The sequence below is a fragment of the Triticum aestivum genome, chromosome 4D (assembly GCF_018294505.1).
Source record: "Triticum aestivum cultivar Chinese Spring chromosome 4D, IWGSC CS RefSeq v2.1, whole genome shotgun sequence".
Classification (NCBI taxonomy): Eukaryota; Viridiplantae; Streptophyta; class Magnoliopsida; order Poales; family Poaceae; genus Triticum; species Triticum aestivum.
In genome coordinates this window covers 456,244,283-456,262,022 of record NC_057805.1, presented here as the reverse complement: position 1 = coordinate 456,262,022, position 17,740 = coordinate 456,244,283, and the positions used below count along the sequence as shown (strand labels likewise).

The 17,740-nt window shown below is 48.1% G+C and overlaps 2 protein-coding genes across 3 annotated transcripts; one reads left to right on the top strand and one right to left on the bottom strand.

Moving 5' to 3' along the window:
* Nucleotides 1–7,885: 7,885 nt before the first annotated feature.
* On the top strand, nt 7,886–13,279 carry LOC123098579 (glycerol-3-phosphate dehydrogenase [NAD(+)], chloroplastic; the record flags this gene model as incomplete). Of its 2 annotated transcripts, XM_044520614.1 has the most annotated exon segments (9): nt 7,886–8,186; nt 8,274–8,410; nt 8,662–8,767; nt 8,847–9,048; nt 9,216–9,303; nt 11,636–11,783; nt 11,870–12,019; nt 12,096–12,245; nt 12,767–13,279. In XM_044520614.1, coding segments are annotated over 9 exon segments (1,297 nt in total), but the record flags the coding sequence as incomplete, so codon positions are not given.
* A 597-nt stretch (nt 13,280–13,876) lies between these two features.
* Nucleotides 13,877–15,914, bottom strand: LOC123098578 (patatin-like protein 2). Its single transcript, XM_044520613.1, has 4 exons — nt 15,482–15,914; nt 15,035–15,394; nt 14,792–14,953; nt 13,877–14,671 (listed from the first exon to the last, which is right to left on the bottom strand). Exons 1-4 carry the CDS (start codon nt 15,710–15,712, stop codon nt 14,123–14,125), a joined length of 1,302 nt encoding a protein of 433 aa, XP_044376548.1. The 5' UTR covers nt 15,713–15,914; the 3' UTR covers nt 13,877–14,122.
* Between the last annotated feature and the right edge of the window lie 1,826 nt (nt 15,915–17,740).

The following is a 17,740-nucleotide window of genomic DNA, read 5'->3' as shown; positions in this document are numbered from 1 at the left end:
CCTCCCAGGGGGCCTATATAAAGGGGGGGGAGGGAGGGCAGCAAAAAAAGACAGCCCTTGGCGCCTCCCTCCTCCCCTGCAACACCTCTCCCTCTCGCAGAAGCTTGGCGAAGCCCTGCCGAGATCCCGCTACATCCACCACGACGCCGTCGTGCTGCTGGATCTCCATCAACCTCTCCTTCCCCCTTGCTGGATCAAGAAGGAGGAGACGTCGCTGCTCCGTACGTGTGTTGAACGCGGAGGTGTCGTCCGTTCGGCACTCGGTCATCGGTGATTTGGATCACGGCGAGTACGACTCCATCAACCTCGTTCATTGGAACGCTTCCGCTCGCGATCTACAATGGTATGTAGATGCACTCCTTTCCCCTCGTTGCTAGTATACTCCATAGATGGATCTTGGTGATGCGTAGGAAATCTTAAAATTCTGCTACGATCCCCAACAGACTTGCCCATCACCGACTAGGAGATTTGTAGCTGTGTACCCTTGGTGGTCGAGTTTGGGTTTGGTTTGCTGAGGCTTGAGGAGAATAAGGCTAGACATCACTTGTCCTTAGAAGGTTTGTGCCCCCAAGCTTCTCCAACTACATTTATTTTAGGGAAGGTCATCATTCCTAGCTTTATTAACTCAGATCAAAATTATATCGTCCACGAGTCTGTTGACGACACAACCTGGAGGTTCGTCAACCCAATTCTTGGAAATTTTATTACAAAAAATAGATTTTGCTACCTCATGAGAGTGTTATTTGCCGCACGAAAACAATGTTTAAATTTCCCCATCCTAATTGTTGTAGTCGTATCCAGACAATCTGCGAATAGTGCTGCTAATGCATCCCGCCATTGAGTTTGTCCCATGCAGAAATTGATGACTTCAAGGGAGTCGGATTCCGCCTCAACTCAATTAAATCCTAGAGTTTGCAAAGTACACCCCGCATAGCCCTTGCTTCCATTGCCGTTATATCAGAAGCATATTCAATATGTTTGCATTGTGCTTCCAAGAATTGTCCCGTCTCATCTATGATGATTGCAGCCGTAGCTCCTCTCCAACATCCTCATGAAAAGCAACATCAATGTTACTTTAACAAATCTTGGTTCAGACTGTGTCCACCTTTGTTTTGGTTCCTTCCTGGCCCGGGTTGAAGGTTTATTGTAACCACCTCTTATTGCCAACACCGATAATGGTATCTAGTTAGTTATCTTGTTTATCTTGCTTGCTAGTTGCTTATAATCATATAGGTTGATTGTTCTTAACTACACTGTAGAGGACCTTTAGTTGCACAATCTCTAGAATCAACAGAGAAAGTAAAAATTTGTATTTGCCTATTCATTCTGTCCTTTTAGTTGAATCCTTGATCCTTCATCCTTGTTAGCATGTTTGTTTTTTGCTAAAAATTAGCTTGGCAATACATAGGCAAGCCAAAAAAATTGTAAAACAATTGGTTGGTTTCCAACCTACTTCCCCACCTCACAAAATTTGCTAATTTCTGGCAGATTTTAGACTTGCCAATGCTACCAACCAAGCATGCCCAATTATTTAGACACACAACACTTGAATTATAACCAAGCCCCGATAGACAAAATCAATGCTTCATCGGATGATTTGGAAGTAACAAGTTGGCACCACAGTCAACGGTCCCTCACTTCAGTCTCACCATCCAGGTTGACCTAAAAGTCAGTTAGTGGGTGCCACAAAAGTCATTGGACCCATATATTAGTTGTGGGTCCCTCACTTGGCTTTGCAAGTTACTGATCCATGCGGTTTACACTTGGTGACTCCCAAACAAGTAGGAGGAAATGTCAAGGTATCGTCCAGTCAGGTCCATCAACAAGATATATGCCGTTATTATTGTTACAAATTGGGAAAGCATAGTTTTCGTCCTCCAACTCTCTTAAAAGTATTCCCGCAAAAAAAAATCTCTCAAAAGTATAGAAATGGTCCCTCAAATACAAAACTGGCAAATCTTAGTCCCTCAACTTTTGGAACCGGATAAGTTTAGTCCCTCCTTGTGCTTAAGGTGGTTTTCATCTCACGTGTAAGCGGGTTTGACCAAAACTTGACACATACTCCGGGTTTGACCGCCACGTCACTATCTCATGGAGCACCCAACACACCAAGCAGTCAGGCATTTACACAAACATTTGTTGGGCGCAGCGAGGAACTCCGGCAGCGGGCACGACCAGTGGCGGAGACAGGGGGGACCAGCAGGGGCCCTGGCCCCCTAACATCAGGGATTTAGTACTAGTTTGCTATGAACAGTGCCATAATTTGCTGCTGAAAATCATGTTTTAAATAGTTTGGCCTTCCTCAATCTGTTTTAGCAGCACTTGGCCCTCTAATACATATTTTCTGGCTCCGCCACTGGGCACGACAGCAGCACTCTGGAAGGTGCAGGAGGTAGTAGGGAGAGGCTGCACGCTTTTGGGGAGCGAGCTGGGTGTCCGCATGGCTGGGAAAGCAAGCATGGGCACGCGGGACGGTCGAAGCTTTGCCGGTGATGGCTTCCAACGGAGGTGACGGGTGGCGCTTTGCGTGCAGCTAGATGGCACGGGGAGGAGGCTTCGGGAGAGGAGAGAAATAACCAACGTATCACTAGAGCATGTACGCGTGCTCGGACGCGGCGGGGAAGCACCGAAGCGATGGTTGCGTCGACGACAGTGGGAGGCGGAGCACGGGCTGGCGTCGCGGTGAGGTCGAGGATTAGGGGCTGCTCAGGGAGGACGCACGAGCTTTGGTAGGACCAAAGCGGACTTAGGAAGTCTACAGGGAGAACCGGAGCTTGCCGGAGGAGGAGATCGCGGCGCGACAGCGGTCACCTTATTCGGGGAAGACGATTTTGGCATCGGCGATTTGGGGCCTTCCGCGTCAATTCTTGTGGTGTGGTTTACTACGACGGCACGGTGGAGCGTCTGGACGTAGTGGTTTGGCTCTGCGAGGTTGTTGGCCGCGTGCAGGAGAGATGACGCCGGCGCTGCTCGCGTCCTCGGGGGAGAAGCAGGGCTCAACGAGGAGGGCTACAGTGGCGGGAGTGTCCTGGCGATCACATTGGAGCCAGAGGCAAGCATGAGGCGGACTGGAGGCGGGTGATAGCCGCGTCATCCATGGAGAAGGCGGAGGTTGGGACGAAAAGGGCCTCGTCGCCAACGGAGTTACCGGGGAGCCCGACGTAGTAGAACTGTTGGTGCGCGGGCTGCGGAGGAGCGGCACTTGTCATGGTAGGCTGTCAACAATGGTGGTCGCCAGCGAGCGAGCGCCTGCTCCGCCTTTTTTTGTGTGCGTCTCTCCACAGATTGATGAGTTGGCCCACCCGTCATCTTCTCAGTCAAACCTGGACTATGTGTCAAGTTTTAGTCAAAACCGCTTCCACGTCAGACGAAACCAGCTCAAGCGGGATGAGGGACTAAACTTATCCGGTTTCAAAAGTTAAGGGACTAAGATTTGATGGTTTTGGAGTTAAGGGACAATTTCTATACTTTCAACAGAGTTGAGGGACGGAAGATATACTTTTCGCTTACAAATTTATGACATCATAATTTCGTCAAAGTGGACTACACATAAGGTCTTTTTTGTTTGCGGGGAGACTACACATAAGGTCATAAAAGGAGATACATACTTATATGACGATATCATGCAATGAAAACATATCATTTTTAACAAATCTGCCATAAACTTGCAGGGTTCGAACTTTCCATGATAATCTCATACAAAACGTTTCTAGACTTATGATTAGGTTGGTCGCTGTCATTATATTTTAATCATAAATTGACATATTCCTTGTGGTGAACTACTCATATATTGATTGTTATGAATCTATATGCTAAATTTGTATAGGAGATTGATTATCAATCAATTGTCACGGATATCAGTAGTTACAAAATGTTAATAAAAACCATTAGCATGCCTTGCAGGAGGCAAGAACGACTGTGGTTGTGCGAAGGGTACATACGTGGGTCCTCGTGTCCACACTGGATGCGTCCTTGGGTCGAAGGGTGCATCCGGGTAAGCCGGCAACGAAGGAGGCAGTTGTGCATGGAAGCGACCACCATCCAGCGGCATCGGAGGCTTCATTGTGTTGGAGGGCATAGACGGGTACGTTGGCACCGGAGACAAGTGCGGGTGGAAGCGGTTATCCAGCGGCGTGGAGAGCCATAGTTGGCCATGGGTGTCATGGTGCAGCACCGGGTACGTCGGATGGGCGTTCACAACATATCCTTCAATCAAGAAAGCAATGTTGGTAAGTCACAATGTATATCACATCCAAGAAAGAGAGGATAACACCATGTTGCAACTCACGAGTGTGGGTAATGTTCTTACCTGGCCCTGCTGGTGGAGGCAAATTGTGTTGCGGCATGGCAGGGTACATGTTGTAGCTTGGGTGTATGTAATCACGGTGTTGAGCAGAACTCCTTTCGTAACCATCTACAGCCTGCGTGTCTTGCTGGGTTGCCGGCCATAAAGAGATAATAATTATTTTTTGATTACAGCTAAAAAACGGGACACATGCACAACTTGAAAGGTGGACTGCCGCATACCTGATCATCTTGAGTACTGCACTCTGATGTATACTCCGATGTAAGATGAACATTCAGCCGATAATTCTGATCACAGCCGTCTTCCAGCGCACATGGCCTGAAGCAAATAGTAAGAAATCAAAGATGTCAAATGCCGTCGAGCAAAGCAGACAGTTAGTTTGACAGATTTGTTTCATTTCGTACATAAAAAAACATGCCTTGGAGTTGTATTGAGATAACCGGAGAATGTACAGGCAAGGGCAAGGTGCAGGCCAAATCTCCCGGCAGAGTATGGTTCAACTACTTCCACTGTCTTCTTGCCAAGGTCGACACCAAGCAAGGAGCCCTTGCCAACCTCCACCATAGGAACAAGGTAGACAACATCCCCACCATGGATCGTGAGTGTCGGGCAAACTGTCGTCAGACTCCTCAATGTGTATTTTCGCGCGGTACCATCCCACAGCGCAGGCAGCATCATTTGGTGCATCGGGTTGTTGACCAAGATGTCATCGACATGGACGCTGTGACCCTTGCGCCAATGGTCCCAGGAAGCATGCCTGTAACATGTCCGTATCTTCCAGCCATCAGAGACATAACCGGGTTCATCTTCCATTAGATGTGCATAGCTCTTGAAGTAGAGCTCCGAATCATGGATGACATCTACGTCGTCAAGATCCGCGGTCGTCTTGAAATTCGTCTCATCGTCGTCGTCGCTGTCGGGACTAGCGGGTCTTTCAAAATGCTCCACCTCGACGAACTTGATAAGCCCATCATGGAAGGCGACGTCACGGCATGGCCGCGGGTCACCTTGCCGCAGCAAGTTGAACCCAGGCTTGGGCAGCGGGATGAAGCGGAGAACGGGGTCCGGGTCGAACACGTTGCAGACGACGATGCCTCGCCAGAGGTCGATCCAGCCTACGGTGTCAGCTCCAAGCGCGATCACCTTGTGGGGTAGGCTGGGCAGGTCGTCCCTCACGGCCGGAGATGCATGCAACTGCAACGGCTTGGCGGTCCACTTGTTCGTCTTGGACGAGAAGGTGTGGAGGACATAGTGCCCAAGGGTCGGTGTCAGGGCGAGATCGGCGACGAGGAAGTTGTCATCGTCGTCGGCGAACGGCAGGATGGCGGGATACGATCTAGCCTTGTCAGGCCGACGAGTGGCGGTCGGGATCCGCCTAAGCGAAGGCTTGCCAGGGCTGGCTCTGTAGACGAAGTATTCGGAGAGAGAATTGTCCAAGGTGCTACAGGGGCCGATGGTGAAGCGAAGCGGAGGAGGACGAGGTGTTTCTCCGAGAAAACCACCCGGGGCTCAAGGGAGTAGTCCCCGCGCTTGAGTTCGGGGCTGCCGTGGACGCATAAGTAGGAGACGGCCGGCGGGTCTGCGAGAAAGAAGGTCACCCTGACGACGTGGCCGGCCCTCGTCTTGGCTTCGGCGGTGGTGGCGTTCTCGCGGTCGTCGTAGCGGGCATCCTCCTCGAGGAGAACCCAGGCGGGATAGCGGTGTGTAGCAGCGGTATCCTCCATGATAACTGGCGCAGATCGGATTTGGGGCACCTCTCAAATCGAGACGACGAGCAATTGATTTTGGCTTTTTTTTTCCATTAAGCACGAGCGATTTATTATAGCGCCGTGCGGCCGGACCCCGATTTGGGCTTGTATTCGGCTCGCTTGGTGAAGGTAATAGGAATTACTCCTCCGTTCAAAATAGATGACCCAACATTGTATTAATTTTGTATTGAAATTAGTATAAAGTTGAGTCATCTATTTTAAAACGGAGGGAGTATATTATTGTTCGCTTTGTTTGGGCTTGTATTCACCCGTTGCCTATTATTTGCAGCCGACTTTCTCAAAACAAAAAAAAAAGCCGACATGCGGCTTGCCGCCAAGTGGCCCCTAACGTATAGTATGTCATGTGATTTTATTTTTACCCTCAGAAGAATTGATTTTACTTTTTATAGAAAATAAAAGAGTATAATTGTGAAAATGACTTCAAAAAAAGGACATTAATAACCATTTTCATAGGCATCCCAATAGGTCTCGTTTTTTTATAAAGGACGTGTTTATTAACTCATAATAAATACATATCCGGTCTATGCATAATTATGATGCACACAAACCAAACTAACATACATACACAAAATCACGACGAGCAAAAGTCAAAGTCATACATAACCAAAACTATATCAAACAAAGAGAAATGAGCAAACTGATCCCACCGAGCAGTCACTGACACAACAAAGATGATGCAAGCATGCACGATTCAAATGAGGATCCAGCCATGAGATTAAAAACCATGCACGCACCATGTAAGCAGCTAGTAGGCAGCCAACAAATCCTATGATTTCCATCAGCAGAAGGTCATCCTCATGTTGTGGCCGGTGCCCAGGCCTCCTCGAGGTTGGGGTCCGCGAGGACCCATGCCGACACCTCGTCGGACTTCACGAACGCCAAGGGGCGCTCTGCATTGCACCGTTCCTGCTACGTCACCTCCTTGGCTGACCTCTCCTCGGTTAGCACGATGCTCTGCGACGACGAGGAGCTACCACTACCGCGGCCATCTAGGTAGTGGAGGAGGCGCCCAAGCGCCTTCGCGATTGCTAGTGGCACCTCCTCCTCCAGGACCTTGCACACACAATGCGTTAGCTCGTCGATGCAACCGCGATGCTAGCTCCTTGTTGACGTGGGCTCGCGGAGGCGATGACGGCACCGGCGGACCGGCCCACGGTACCTGAGCGATCGCTCAATCATGGGCTCCATCTGCTCCTGGTACTCCTCGTCTGTCGCCTCCGTGAGGAGGCGTGGCGGCCTCCTCTTGCTCGTCATTGGAAGAGATGATGATCTCATCCTTCTTGGAGGAGCCGACCGCCGTGGAGGTCGATGGCCCTGGAGAGCGATGGCGGCTGCTCCAAGATCCAGATCCATAGCCGCGGCCTGTGAGCGCGGAGAGCGGAGAGGCGTGAACGAAGATGAGAGGATGTGCCGTCTGGCGTGGACGGCAGCGGAGCCGACGCCGCCTGCTCGTCGCGTCGCTCTGACCGGCATCAATGCCGTGTGGAGTCATGTCCGCTCTGGAGCAGCTTGATCAGCATGAATGCATGACAACCATTTTGCACGGACAAAAGTTTTTGGATGAAAAGGTTTTTGGATGAGATCGGGTGTGTGGACGCGTACGTGGTGGTGGTCCGAACACCTACAAAGTTTTTCCTGGTTTACAGTACATTCCGTTTGCGGGATTTTAGACAAGAATCGATAAGATAGCGCGTTGGATAGTAAAATACGCAAAAGCTGGTCGAGATGCAAGCGTGCGTTTTGAGATGAAGCAGAGCGACAAACAAGAAACCGAGAAAGGGGCGGGAACGGATAAGATAGCAAAATACTGTACCTCCCATTCTTCCATTTTCCCCCCTTTGCTGCTCGCTCTCATGGCCACCGCCGCCTTCCTTCCCCCCGCCCCAGTCCTTCGCCCTCGCATCCCCACCGCTCGCTACCGTGCCTCACCCATCTGCGCCGCCGCCTCTGACGCGCCGCCGCCAGATGCCGATACAGACGAAGGAGAGGCCCCACGAGGCGGCCGGAAGGACCGGCGCCGCGTGGTGCGGATCGCGTGGGAGAAGCTCGTCCGGTGGTCTCGCTCCTGGCGCAGCCGCAACCGCAGCGACGTCCTCGAGACCACGCGCAAGGTGACGGAAAGGCTTTTGTCTGGTTCAACCCATGGAGCCGCAGACTTATTTGTGGGATGGGATCTGATCGTCGGAGGAAAACTGCAGGTGGTGGTCCTCGGCGGGGGCTCGTTCGGAACGGCGATGGCGGCGCAGGTGGCAGCCAAGAAGCCCGACCTTGAGGTGGCCATGCTGCTCCGGGATGACCTCGTCTGCCGCTCCATCAACGACCGCCATGTCAACTCGTGGGTAACCTCGTTGCTTTCCTTACTACAGTATCTGCCTAACACGAAGAGGGTCCATTTTAGTCATGTTTTCGTCGATGATTGATATGATGAGGTAGAGTACAATGTATTTCATGCGAGCATTCAGACACTTCTCCATGAAAAGAGTACATGGCTAGTTTCGCAAGGAAAATATTGCAAACCATTCGATTGATTGATGCTCACAGCCATCCAAACTTTGTATGTAACATACTGCTTTCACTCCGCTGCAGCAAATACTTGTCAGAATACAGCTTGCCAGAAAATATTGTTGCAACAACTAGTGCTAGTGAAGCTTTAGCAGGAGCTGATTTCTGCTTCCACGCTGTCCCTGTTCAGGTATTAACAGTTCTTTATGAAGCACTGTGGTTTCCAGGAGGGTTTCATCTTTTTTGGAGTCTGATATTTTTCCTGGCAGTTCAGTTCATCCTTTCTTGGGAGTATTTCATCATATGTTGATCCAAAGTTGCCATTCATATCACTTAGCAAAGGGCTGGAACTTAACACCCTTCGGACAATGTCTCAAATCATTCCTCTTGCATTGGGAAACCCTCGCCAGCCATTTATTGTTCTGTCAGGACCTTCTTTTGCTGTGGAACTGATGGAGAAACTACCAACAGGTTAGTTAAGATCATTTCTCATATTGTTAAGTTTATGTCATATTCTCTTGTGCTTTCCTGTGACACTAAGTTGTCTGGTTCATGTTGCTATGTTGAAGAATTTTTGGCTTTCCGAGCACTTTCTGGAATCTGTTTGTAAAACATAGTTACCCAACTTAATATTGCAGCTATGGTGGTGGCATCCAAAGACAAAAAGCTGGCAAGTGCTGTTCAGCAGCTCTTAGCATCTTCAAATTTGAGGATAAGCACATCAAGGTAATTATACCTAATACTTCACCTTTAGACGCTATGACAATCTTCAGCCACAAAAAGTGTACGAAAGCATGCATGTCATAGCCAGGATTATTGTTTGTTTGGTTGCACAAGTATTGTCTTCAGCCACAAAACTAGTTGCTATTACATAATTAAATAATAGGATACCACTTACTATGAACAATTTGAGATTTCTTTTGCATAAGAGGATATATATTGCCCACATGTGGACAATTGATTTAGTTATTCATGTAGGAAAGTGTTGTGGACTACCAGGAGGGAGTCCAAACACAGAGAAGGATTCTGCTAGCAGATTTCGTAGCTAGGTGTTAAGATGAGAGTTCATATTAGCATAGGTCTAAGGAGTCCAATTAATTAGGAAGGCCTAAGCATCTATTACCTCCGTCCCAAATTAGTTGTTTTAGATTTTTCTAAATACGGATGTACCTAAGTAAAACGTGTCTAAGACAATTAATTCAGGATGGAGGGAGTAGTATATAAGCATACCATGTATCTAGGGTTGTGTTGGCGAATAATAGTCTGTTGATCTTGCGATCTGAAGGTTGTCATGAAACAAATGTAAAGAGGGGTGGTGCCCAAAGGGTTCTCGTCGGCGATGATGCTGACACAGTGGTTTACCCAGGTTCAGCCCCCTAGATGAGTAATAGCTCTATGTCCTGTCTAGACCTGGGCATGGACAGCCTGGCCCAACGACCCGGCCCGAAAAAGCCAGGCCAGGCCGGGTCAGGCTTGGCATTCAGGCCGAGCTTGGGCTTCATTATCTAGCCCGAAAGGCAGTTTGGGCTGGGCTCGGGCTTTTGTTTTTCATGATTTCGGGCGGGGCTTTCAAGCTTCAAGCCGGGCTTACACGTGGAGGTGACGAGAAGTGTCGTTTGGGCTGGGCTTGGGCTTGCAGTTTGAAGGTTGGGCTTTTGCAAGCCCGGCCCCTGGCTCGGCCGGACTAATGATCAGATTTAGTCCTGACTACCTATCTTTATTGATGAACACAACTGATTATAATGGAGATTTCCTATCTACTGGGCTAGGTTAAGGGTATGTGCTGCCGTGTATCTCCCTCCCCTTGGCAGGGGGTAGTACTTCCCTTATATAGGCACTCCTCATCCGCTTAGTTTAGTACCTATCTTTAAGGGATACAATACGAGTATACGACCATGTGATCCCGCAGTTAGGGCCTAGAGAGCACAGATCTCCCGCAACCGCAGATTGTTGAAGTGGCACTCTTGATCCTTGTCCCTTATGCGCGTATCGGCCTGCCTCCCTTCAACGCCAAGACGGACCCCAAAAAGCCCAAGACACCCCAAGGACACCAGAAGATTCATTACCACCTCAAGAGAAAGGTTACCGCTATACGACATATCAGGAGAAGGAAGGACTATACAAATAAGGAAGAAAAGGCCCTATACGTGTCATGAACCGCCCGCAAAGGTCTGTTTCGGTGATCCGCGTGGGAGTTGCCCTAAGGAGTTCATATTAGCATAGGTCTAAGGAGTCCAATTGTGTTAGTGAGGCCTAAGCTCTACCGTATAAACATACTATGTATCTGGGGTTGAGGAAAGCAAGAACGATCAATCTATTTCCCCAAGTTATTCTCTCCTCTAAACCTATGTCTACCCAATCGCTCGCAGCCATGCCATCTGGCTATCTTCAGCACCGTAGTTATCCCGTTGTGAATCAAGGTTCACAATAGACACCCACATTAGCAAAGCCAGTAGCTATAGATAGACCAGAGGTATATTCGATTAACCTGTGTCTGTCCAGCCTAGAGCAACTCCTCTCTGAGTGTGGTTCGTCAGATGTATACTTGCTTTGCTTCATGTAGTTAGATAATAGGCTTTTGTATTTTTCTAGAGCAGTTTCTCGTGTTTCCTTGCAAACGTGTTCAAGAATCTGCTATGTTTGTAGAGCCATAGGACGGCAGTGTAAACTTTTCCTTCTTGGAATGGAATGATATGAAGATCTCTTCCGTATTCGCGAAAAGAAAATGAAGCTGCTGTGTGTTGGAGTGCCATGTAGCCTCACTTTGGATTTCTGGACCCCCATCGATTGGCTACTATGCATCGTAGTGGTGGATTTTGAGCAGTAGCTTGAGCTGATATAGCACACTGGGTTTTAAGTAGTAGCTTCAGATGGTGTGGCACACACTGAAAATCTCTTCTCCAGATAAAGCTATCTTATCTAATTTTACTATGCTTTATTTTAAGATTTCAGACCGGCAAGATGAATTATAAGATATACTGTTAGGGTTGTGCATTGCTTTATAGCCATGCATTCAAATATTACAAAAAATATTTAAATGTGAACTGTGATGCTTCAGTGACGTTACAGGGGTAGAAATTGCAGGGGCACTTAAGAATGTTCTTGCGATAGCAGCAGGTATAGTAGAAGGTATGCATCTTGGAAATAATTGTATGGCTGCCCTTGTTGCTCAAGGCTGTTCTGAAATTCGGTGGTTGGCGACAAAGGTGTGCAGTAGCAGTTTATCTTCGGGACTGTATTATCTATAAAACAAAAAACTACTGGTTTAAAGGATTAACTTATTAATTTGCAGATGGGAGCAAAGCCAACAACCCTTTCTGGTTTATCTGGCTCGGGTGATATCATGCTTACATGTTTTGTCAATCTTTCACGGAACAGAAACGTGGGATTGCGTCTTGGTTCAGGCGAGAAACTTGGTGAGATCTTGGATTCAATGAATCAGGTTTGTAATATTCCCCTCTATTGCTTTGATATATCGCCTGTATGGTTGGTAATTATTATATTGTCTCTCACTTCAGGTTGCTGAAGGTGTGTCAACTGCTGGTGCTGTCATCGCATTAGCTCAGAAGTACAACGTCAAACTGCCAGTCTTGACAGCAGTAGCACGGATAATTGATAATGAACTAACTCCGAAGAGGGCTGTTATGGAGTTAATGAATCTTCCACAGGTCGGTCATTCAACCTCATGTTTGATCCAGTTCTTCCTAATGAACTGTTTTCTCTCACAAACGTACATCTTTTGCTACCATTTTGGAAGTGTTGTGCAAACTTGTCCTGATGATACTTAAGTAGGCCTCCTCTCTAAAAACAGACTCTAAAAATTGCACACAGTCTTTTATTTCGGAAATACATGGGTTACTTGAGGGACCTAAAATATACCATTCTCTATTTATTTGGACCATATTCAATGCTATGTATACTTTAGACCGATCCTGGTATAATCGCTAATCTTGTTGATAAAATTGGCCATACATTTTGAAAAGGTGCTTATAGTAAAGTTCGGATAGTTTGCCTGATATACCGATGTGGATTTTCCAGCAATTACCATTTGCAGCCATATTATTGAACTTCTGTTTGCTTACTTTTGCAACTATCCTACATTTCCTGCTAAAAAAACTATCTACATCTCAATGAGTTTTATAACCATTACTGGTGAGTGAATGATGAATTGTGAAAATTGTGTTTATAGGTGGAGGAAGTCTAACAGGAACCAATCCAAAAGAATGGAGCCACCGAACCTGTTCTGCCATACTTAAAATAGCTGTATGCTCCATATGTTTGTCTCCCATCTCTGATCAACTATATTTTCTCTTGTCAATCCGTCGAATCATGATGATTGCTTTGAGAGATATCACCAACTTTGCACTCCTATGAAGAGTTTATGCTTTCATGCACATTCCTGTGCGCAAATGCAGCAGGATATACATTATAGGGACCCGGAATTGAATGGGAACAATGCTCCATGTTTGGTTATCCAAAACAAGATCATGGTTGTAGGTTTCATCACTTTTAGAATGAGTTCCTATTTTTCTTCTGTATGAAATGACCTGGTTCATATTCATGACAAGACTTGAGTTTATTTTTCTGATGAAAAATTTCCTCATTTTTGTAGAAGAAATTTCCTCGTTGTTATAAGAAAATAGAGTGTATATACTACCTAAAAAGATGAAAATGTTTCATCCTGTGTCAATTTTCTTCCGCCTGTCTCCATTTTTATTCCGGCTTTCTTCGTCTGTCCTCCCAGCGTACGTGCTCCCCTCTCCCTTTTTTTGGTTTATTATGACCGATTTTTCTCAGTTTACCCTGCGCTGACATGGCCCAACATATAAAGCAAGAAACGTGCTCTCCTCCCAATGAACCCTAGCCGCCTTACCCTTCCTCAGTGCGTCCCGATGCACGTCCACCCCATCTCCCATCCTCCAACTTATTGTTATTAGTACATTTTGATACAACTGACATAGTTCCTTATGTATAAGGATTACTCCTACAGTACATGCATGTTCGTCACACACAAGGATTATTCCTAAAATGATGAATACCAAATTTTGCAGTATCGTCGCCTGGCGGTGGCGAGGAACGGCTGGGTTTCAGATGTCGCCCTGCGGAGTGACGCGGGGGCCAATGTGTATTTTTCTACTCCCTCCGTTCCTAAATATAAGTCTTTTTAGGGATTTCAAATGGACTACCACATACGGATGTATATAGACATATTTTAGAAAATAGATTCACTCATTTTGCTCCGTATATAGTCACTTGTTGAAATCTCTAGAAAGACCTATATTTAGAAACGGAGGAAGTAGGATCCAATATAGGCTGATAAATTTCATGTTGTACCCACAATAAATAGTTGGCTATTTATTTCATTCTCCCACTTTACAACTTCTTTGGGGACCTCTAAAATTCACATAAGTCTCTGAGCTTTGGCAGTTCAATATTTCCAGCCTACCATGGTTCGACCGTCTATTGACTTTTCCTAATTTGCCTTACACGTAATACGAGTTTAGCTATATACGTATATGCTACAGTATTAACTATCCAATGTTATTTACTGTGGGACGGTGACTCCCTTCTTCTGCAGCCTGGCCTTGCGCTCCTGCGACAGCATCCGTGCAAAACTGATTAGCTCCTCCTCATTGGTGCCTCTATTGTCATCAGGCACGGTCTTGCCCGTCTCCACGTTCACCCTGCACACGCTCCTCTTGAGCAGCGCCTTGCCGACCTCGACGAGCCTGTTGAGGTTCTCGGGCGTGGACACGTCGACGGAAGATGTGTCGCCCTTGAGCTCGTCGTCCTGGATGCGGAGGTAGCGCTTCTCGCAGCGCAGCGCCTGGAAGAGCACGGACGCCTGGATGTCGACGAGGTCGGCGCTGGCCTGGCTGAAGCTGTCGATGAGCGGCGTGGCGCCCTTGTTGTAGAGCCATCCGAGGATCCCCCACTTGCTGCACGCGGCGGCGTCGAACTTCTCCTCTACCTTGGCGGAGCCGGTGCCGAGGGAGAGCACCATGAACTTGCCGTAGTCGGCCGGCTTGATCGGGAAGAAGTCCTGGTTGCCCAGCAGGATCTGCTTGCTTACGTCCGTCATGGCCAACATTGTCTGCATGTATCCAATGTCAACATATCAAAATAGAGCACAGTACGTGGACGTCATAGAAATTCCATTGTATTCTTTGGAGTGTTTTTTAAGGGACTGAGACATAAACCAACTATCACTCACCGGATTGTTTGCGGCAACGCCTCCGTCGATGAGATTGAATGCCCGGGGCTTGCCATCCTTGTCCTTGGTCTCAAAGTGGTGGCCGGGGAGGTAAGTAGGCGCCGCCGACGTGCTGATGCAGACGTCGGACAGAAGAGCGTTCTTGGAGACGTCGTTCCGGGCCTGGATATTGCATGCCTCACGTAAGCACGACGCAGAGGAAATAACACGCAATTCACGTAGGAAATATCATGATGCACGTACGTCGTATCTGGAGAAGATGGTTGGCTGGAGCAGCTTGATGTCGAAGGTGGGGATGACTATGTTCTGCAGCGCCTCGCCGACCCGCGTCTCGCCGAGCAGCTCTTTGACGACGGAGTGGAGGTACTGGCCGTCGTACTTGGGCCCCCTCATGCTCCTGAGCAAGCCCAGAGGCCCTCCGTAGACGGCAGGGAAGATCTTTGGGCAGTGCTCCAGGTAGAAGTTGTTGATGTCCTTGGCGGCGAAGAGCGGGCGTCCTTTGGCGTCGGGCGCCGTGAGCATGGCCGTCACCAGGCCCCCGGTGCTGGTCCCGGCGATCACGTCGAAGTAATCCGCGATCCTCACGTCCGGCCCATCGAGCTCCTACAGAAAATAACAAGAAAGCCATTAGAACCGGTGCACCTGCAGTAACTAGCATGGGTGCAACGGGAGCAGAAGCTAATTGCTCACCTGGAGCTTCTCTTCGAGGAAGGCGAGGATGGTTCCGGGGATGATGCCGCGGACGCCGCCGCCGTCGATGCTGAGCACGGTGACGATGCTCCCGTAGGACGGCGGGGGCGACCTGGGCGTGAGGGCCGACGACGACGACAGCCGGGTGAGCGCGCGCTGCACGGGGTTCAGGGTGAGCGACCCCGACCCCGACCCGCCGCTGCTGAGCTCCGGGACGTGCACGGGCGACATGGCCGGTGCCCTCGAGCTTGAGCTAGGTACGTGCAGCCAGGAGAGCTGGTGAACCAAAGATTTTCTTTACAGAAGGCACGAACCTGTTTACAGGTGGGAGGTCGCTACCTTATCTGCTGCGCCCGTCTCTTGCTGCTAGCTGCTCTTGTGTGGCTCTGTGTTGTGTTGTGTTGTGTTGCGCTTTGTGAACTGTGGTTAGGCGGACCGGCGTGCGCCCGTATTTATAGCCGCCGGCCGGTTCGATCATGGAACGGACCGGGAGTTCCATGGGGCAGGTACGACCGTCGCATGCCATGCAGCTCTAACTGTTCCGAGGGAGGAAACGGAGACGAAGCATCAAGCATGGGCGCACCGCGAGTCAAAGGTACGTTGAAGTGATCCGCACCACACGTAATACTACACGGGACGGGAGGGGCATGACGGACCTGACCGCCGCACCGCACCGCGCGCCATTTCTTGCCTCTCCGATCCTTGAGTGGATGACCGCACCAAACATGGCACGCACGCACGAGAGCAATGTGCAAAACAATATTTTTACTCTGTCAGGTCAGGGTTTCTATCCCTTTTCCAGTAGAATTATTGTACGCCGTGAAACCGCGATAGCCGCCACTTTGCTGCTGCCTCTCGCTTTCTTCTTCTTCGTCCGGACACGCAACGTAGGCGAACGTGTACATGGTTCCTGCCAGCTTGTCCATTCCAGTGACCGATCCATCGATGCCACTTGCTGCTGACTTTCGCTTCGTTTGTTCAGCCGGATACGACCGCCATACATTGGTCTTGGTCACAACACAACCCTAGCTCGGTCATCAGTGGCTCGGTACACGGCTGTGGATGGAACGTACGTACGTACGTACGTGTAACGTATTTGACTTGAGGAGCGCTGAGAATTTTCTGCCCGCAAATGTGTGGAAACCGTCGTAAGGAGTTCCTTTCACAGAACGGAGACGAGCTACAGTTTACAGGTTGTTTTTATCTGCAACCACTTAGGAGAAACCTCTGAGTCTGTGAACATTATGATTTCTTTAAATGAAATCGGAGAGGAAGCTCTCTTTTATAAAAAAAAAAGAGAAGAAACCCCTGGGTATGGACCGAAACTAGGGATGCAAGCCGATCGTTTGCAAACAGAAAAATCAAACTACCACGGTTATTAAAATTAATAATGAAAAGTAATGTAATTTTTGCTAAGCAAACTTGACCAAGCGAGCTATAGGAGCAAATTAGCAGACACGGAGAGAGGTACAGAGCTGTAGCTATCGCGTGCTTCTCTATCTCTCATCTCTTCTTTCCCCGTGTACTATTTTGGGTTTTGACCGTTGACTTCTTTTCTTTTGCTAGTTCGTGACTTGGTGTCAGGCCTGCTCAGCTCAAATGTGCGCAAGTTTTTTCCTTTTCTTTTGGCAGCGCTGGGAAAGCGATTGTTTCTCGACATGTTTGCATGATCAATATTGTTCACACTTGGTTTATTAAATAGTACTGGTGAGAACCATTTCATTTTTAAAGCAGACAATATGCCATCTCTCGCAGTGCATGACGATCATTTCATTGAATTGCCAAAGTTGAAAATAAAAATATCAAACGATGGTAAACCGAGATGAAGAAGTTTCAGCATGCGGTATGTCCATTGGTTACTTTCAGCAAAAGCAAAGATTGATTAGTAAAAGGTTGTCACAGCCCTAGATTATAGCAATGTAATAAATGCAATAGAGAGCATAGCATGTCAATGAAATATGAAATGAGGATTAACTCAAACTCATGTCTTTCTAAAGGGCTAAACCCTAAAATTGCTCAATAAACCAAAATGCCATTCTAAAACCCTTAGTACACTGGCAATAGCTTCATAGATGTGTGATATGGATCCCCGCAATCTTTACAAGGGTTTCAAGAATGGTACTCCCTCCGTTTTGTATAAAAGGTCACTTCATATTTTTATGTCTAACTTTGAACATTAATTTTACCAACAAGATGTGAGTTATATGCCATAAAAAGCATGCCCTTCGATACACACTTCAAATAACTTTCCGATGATAT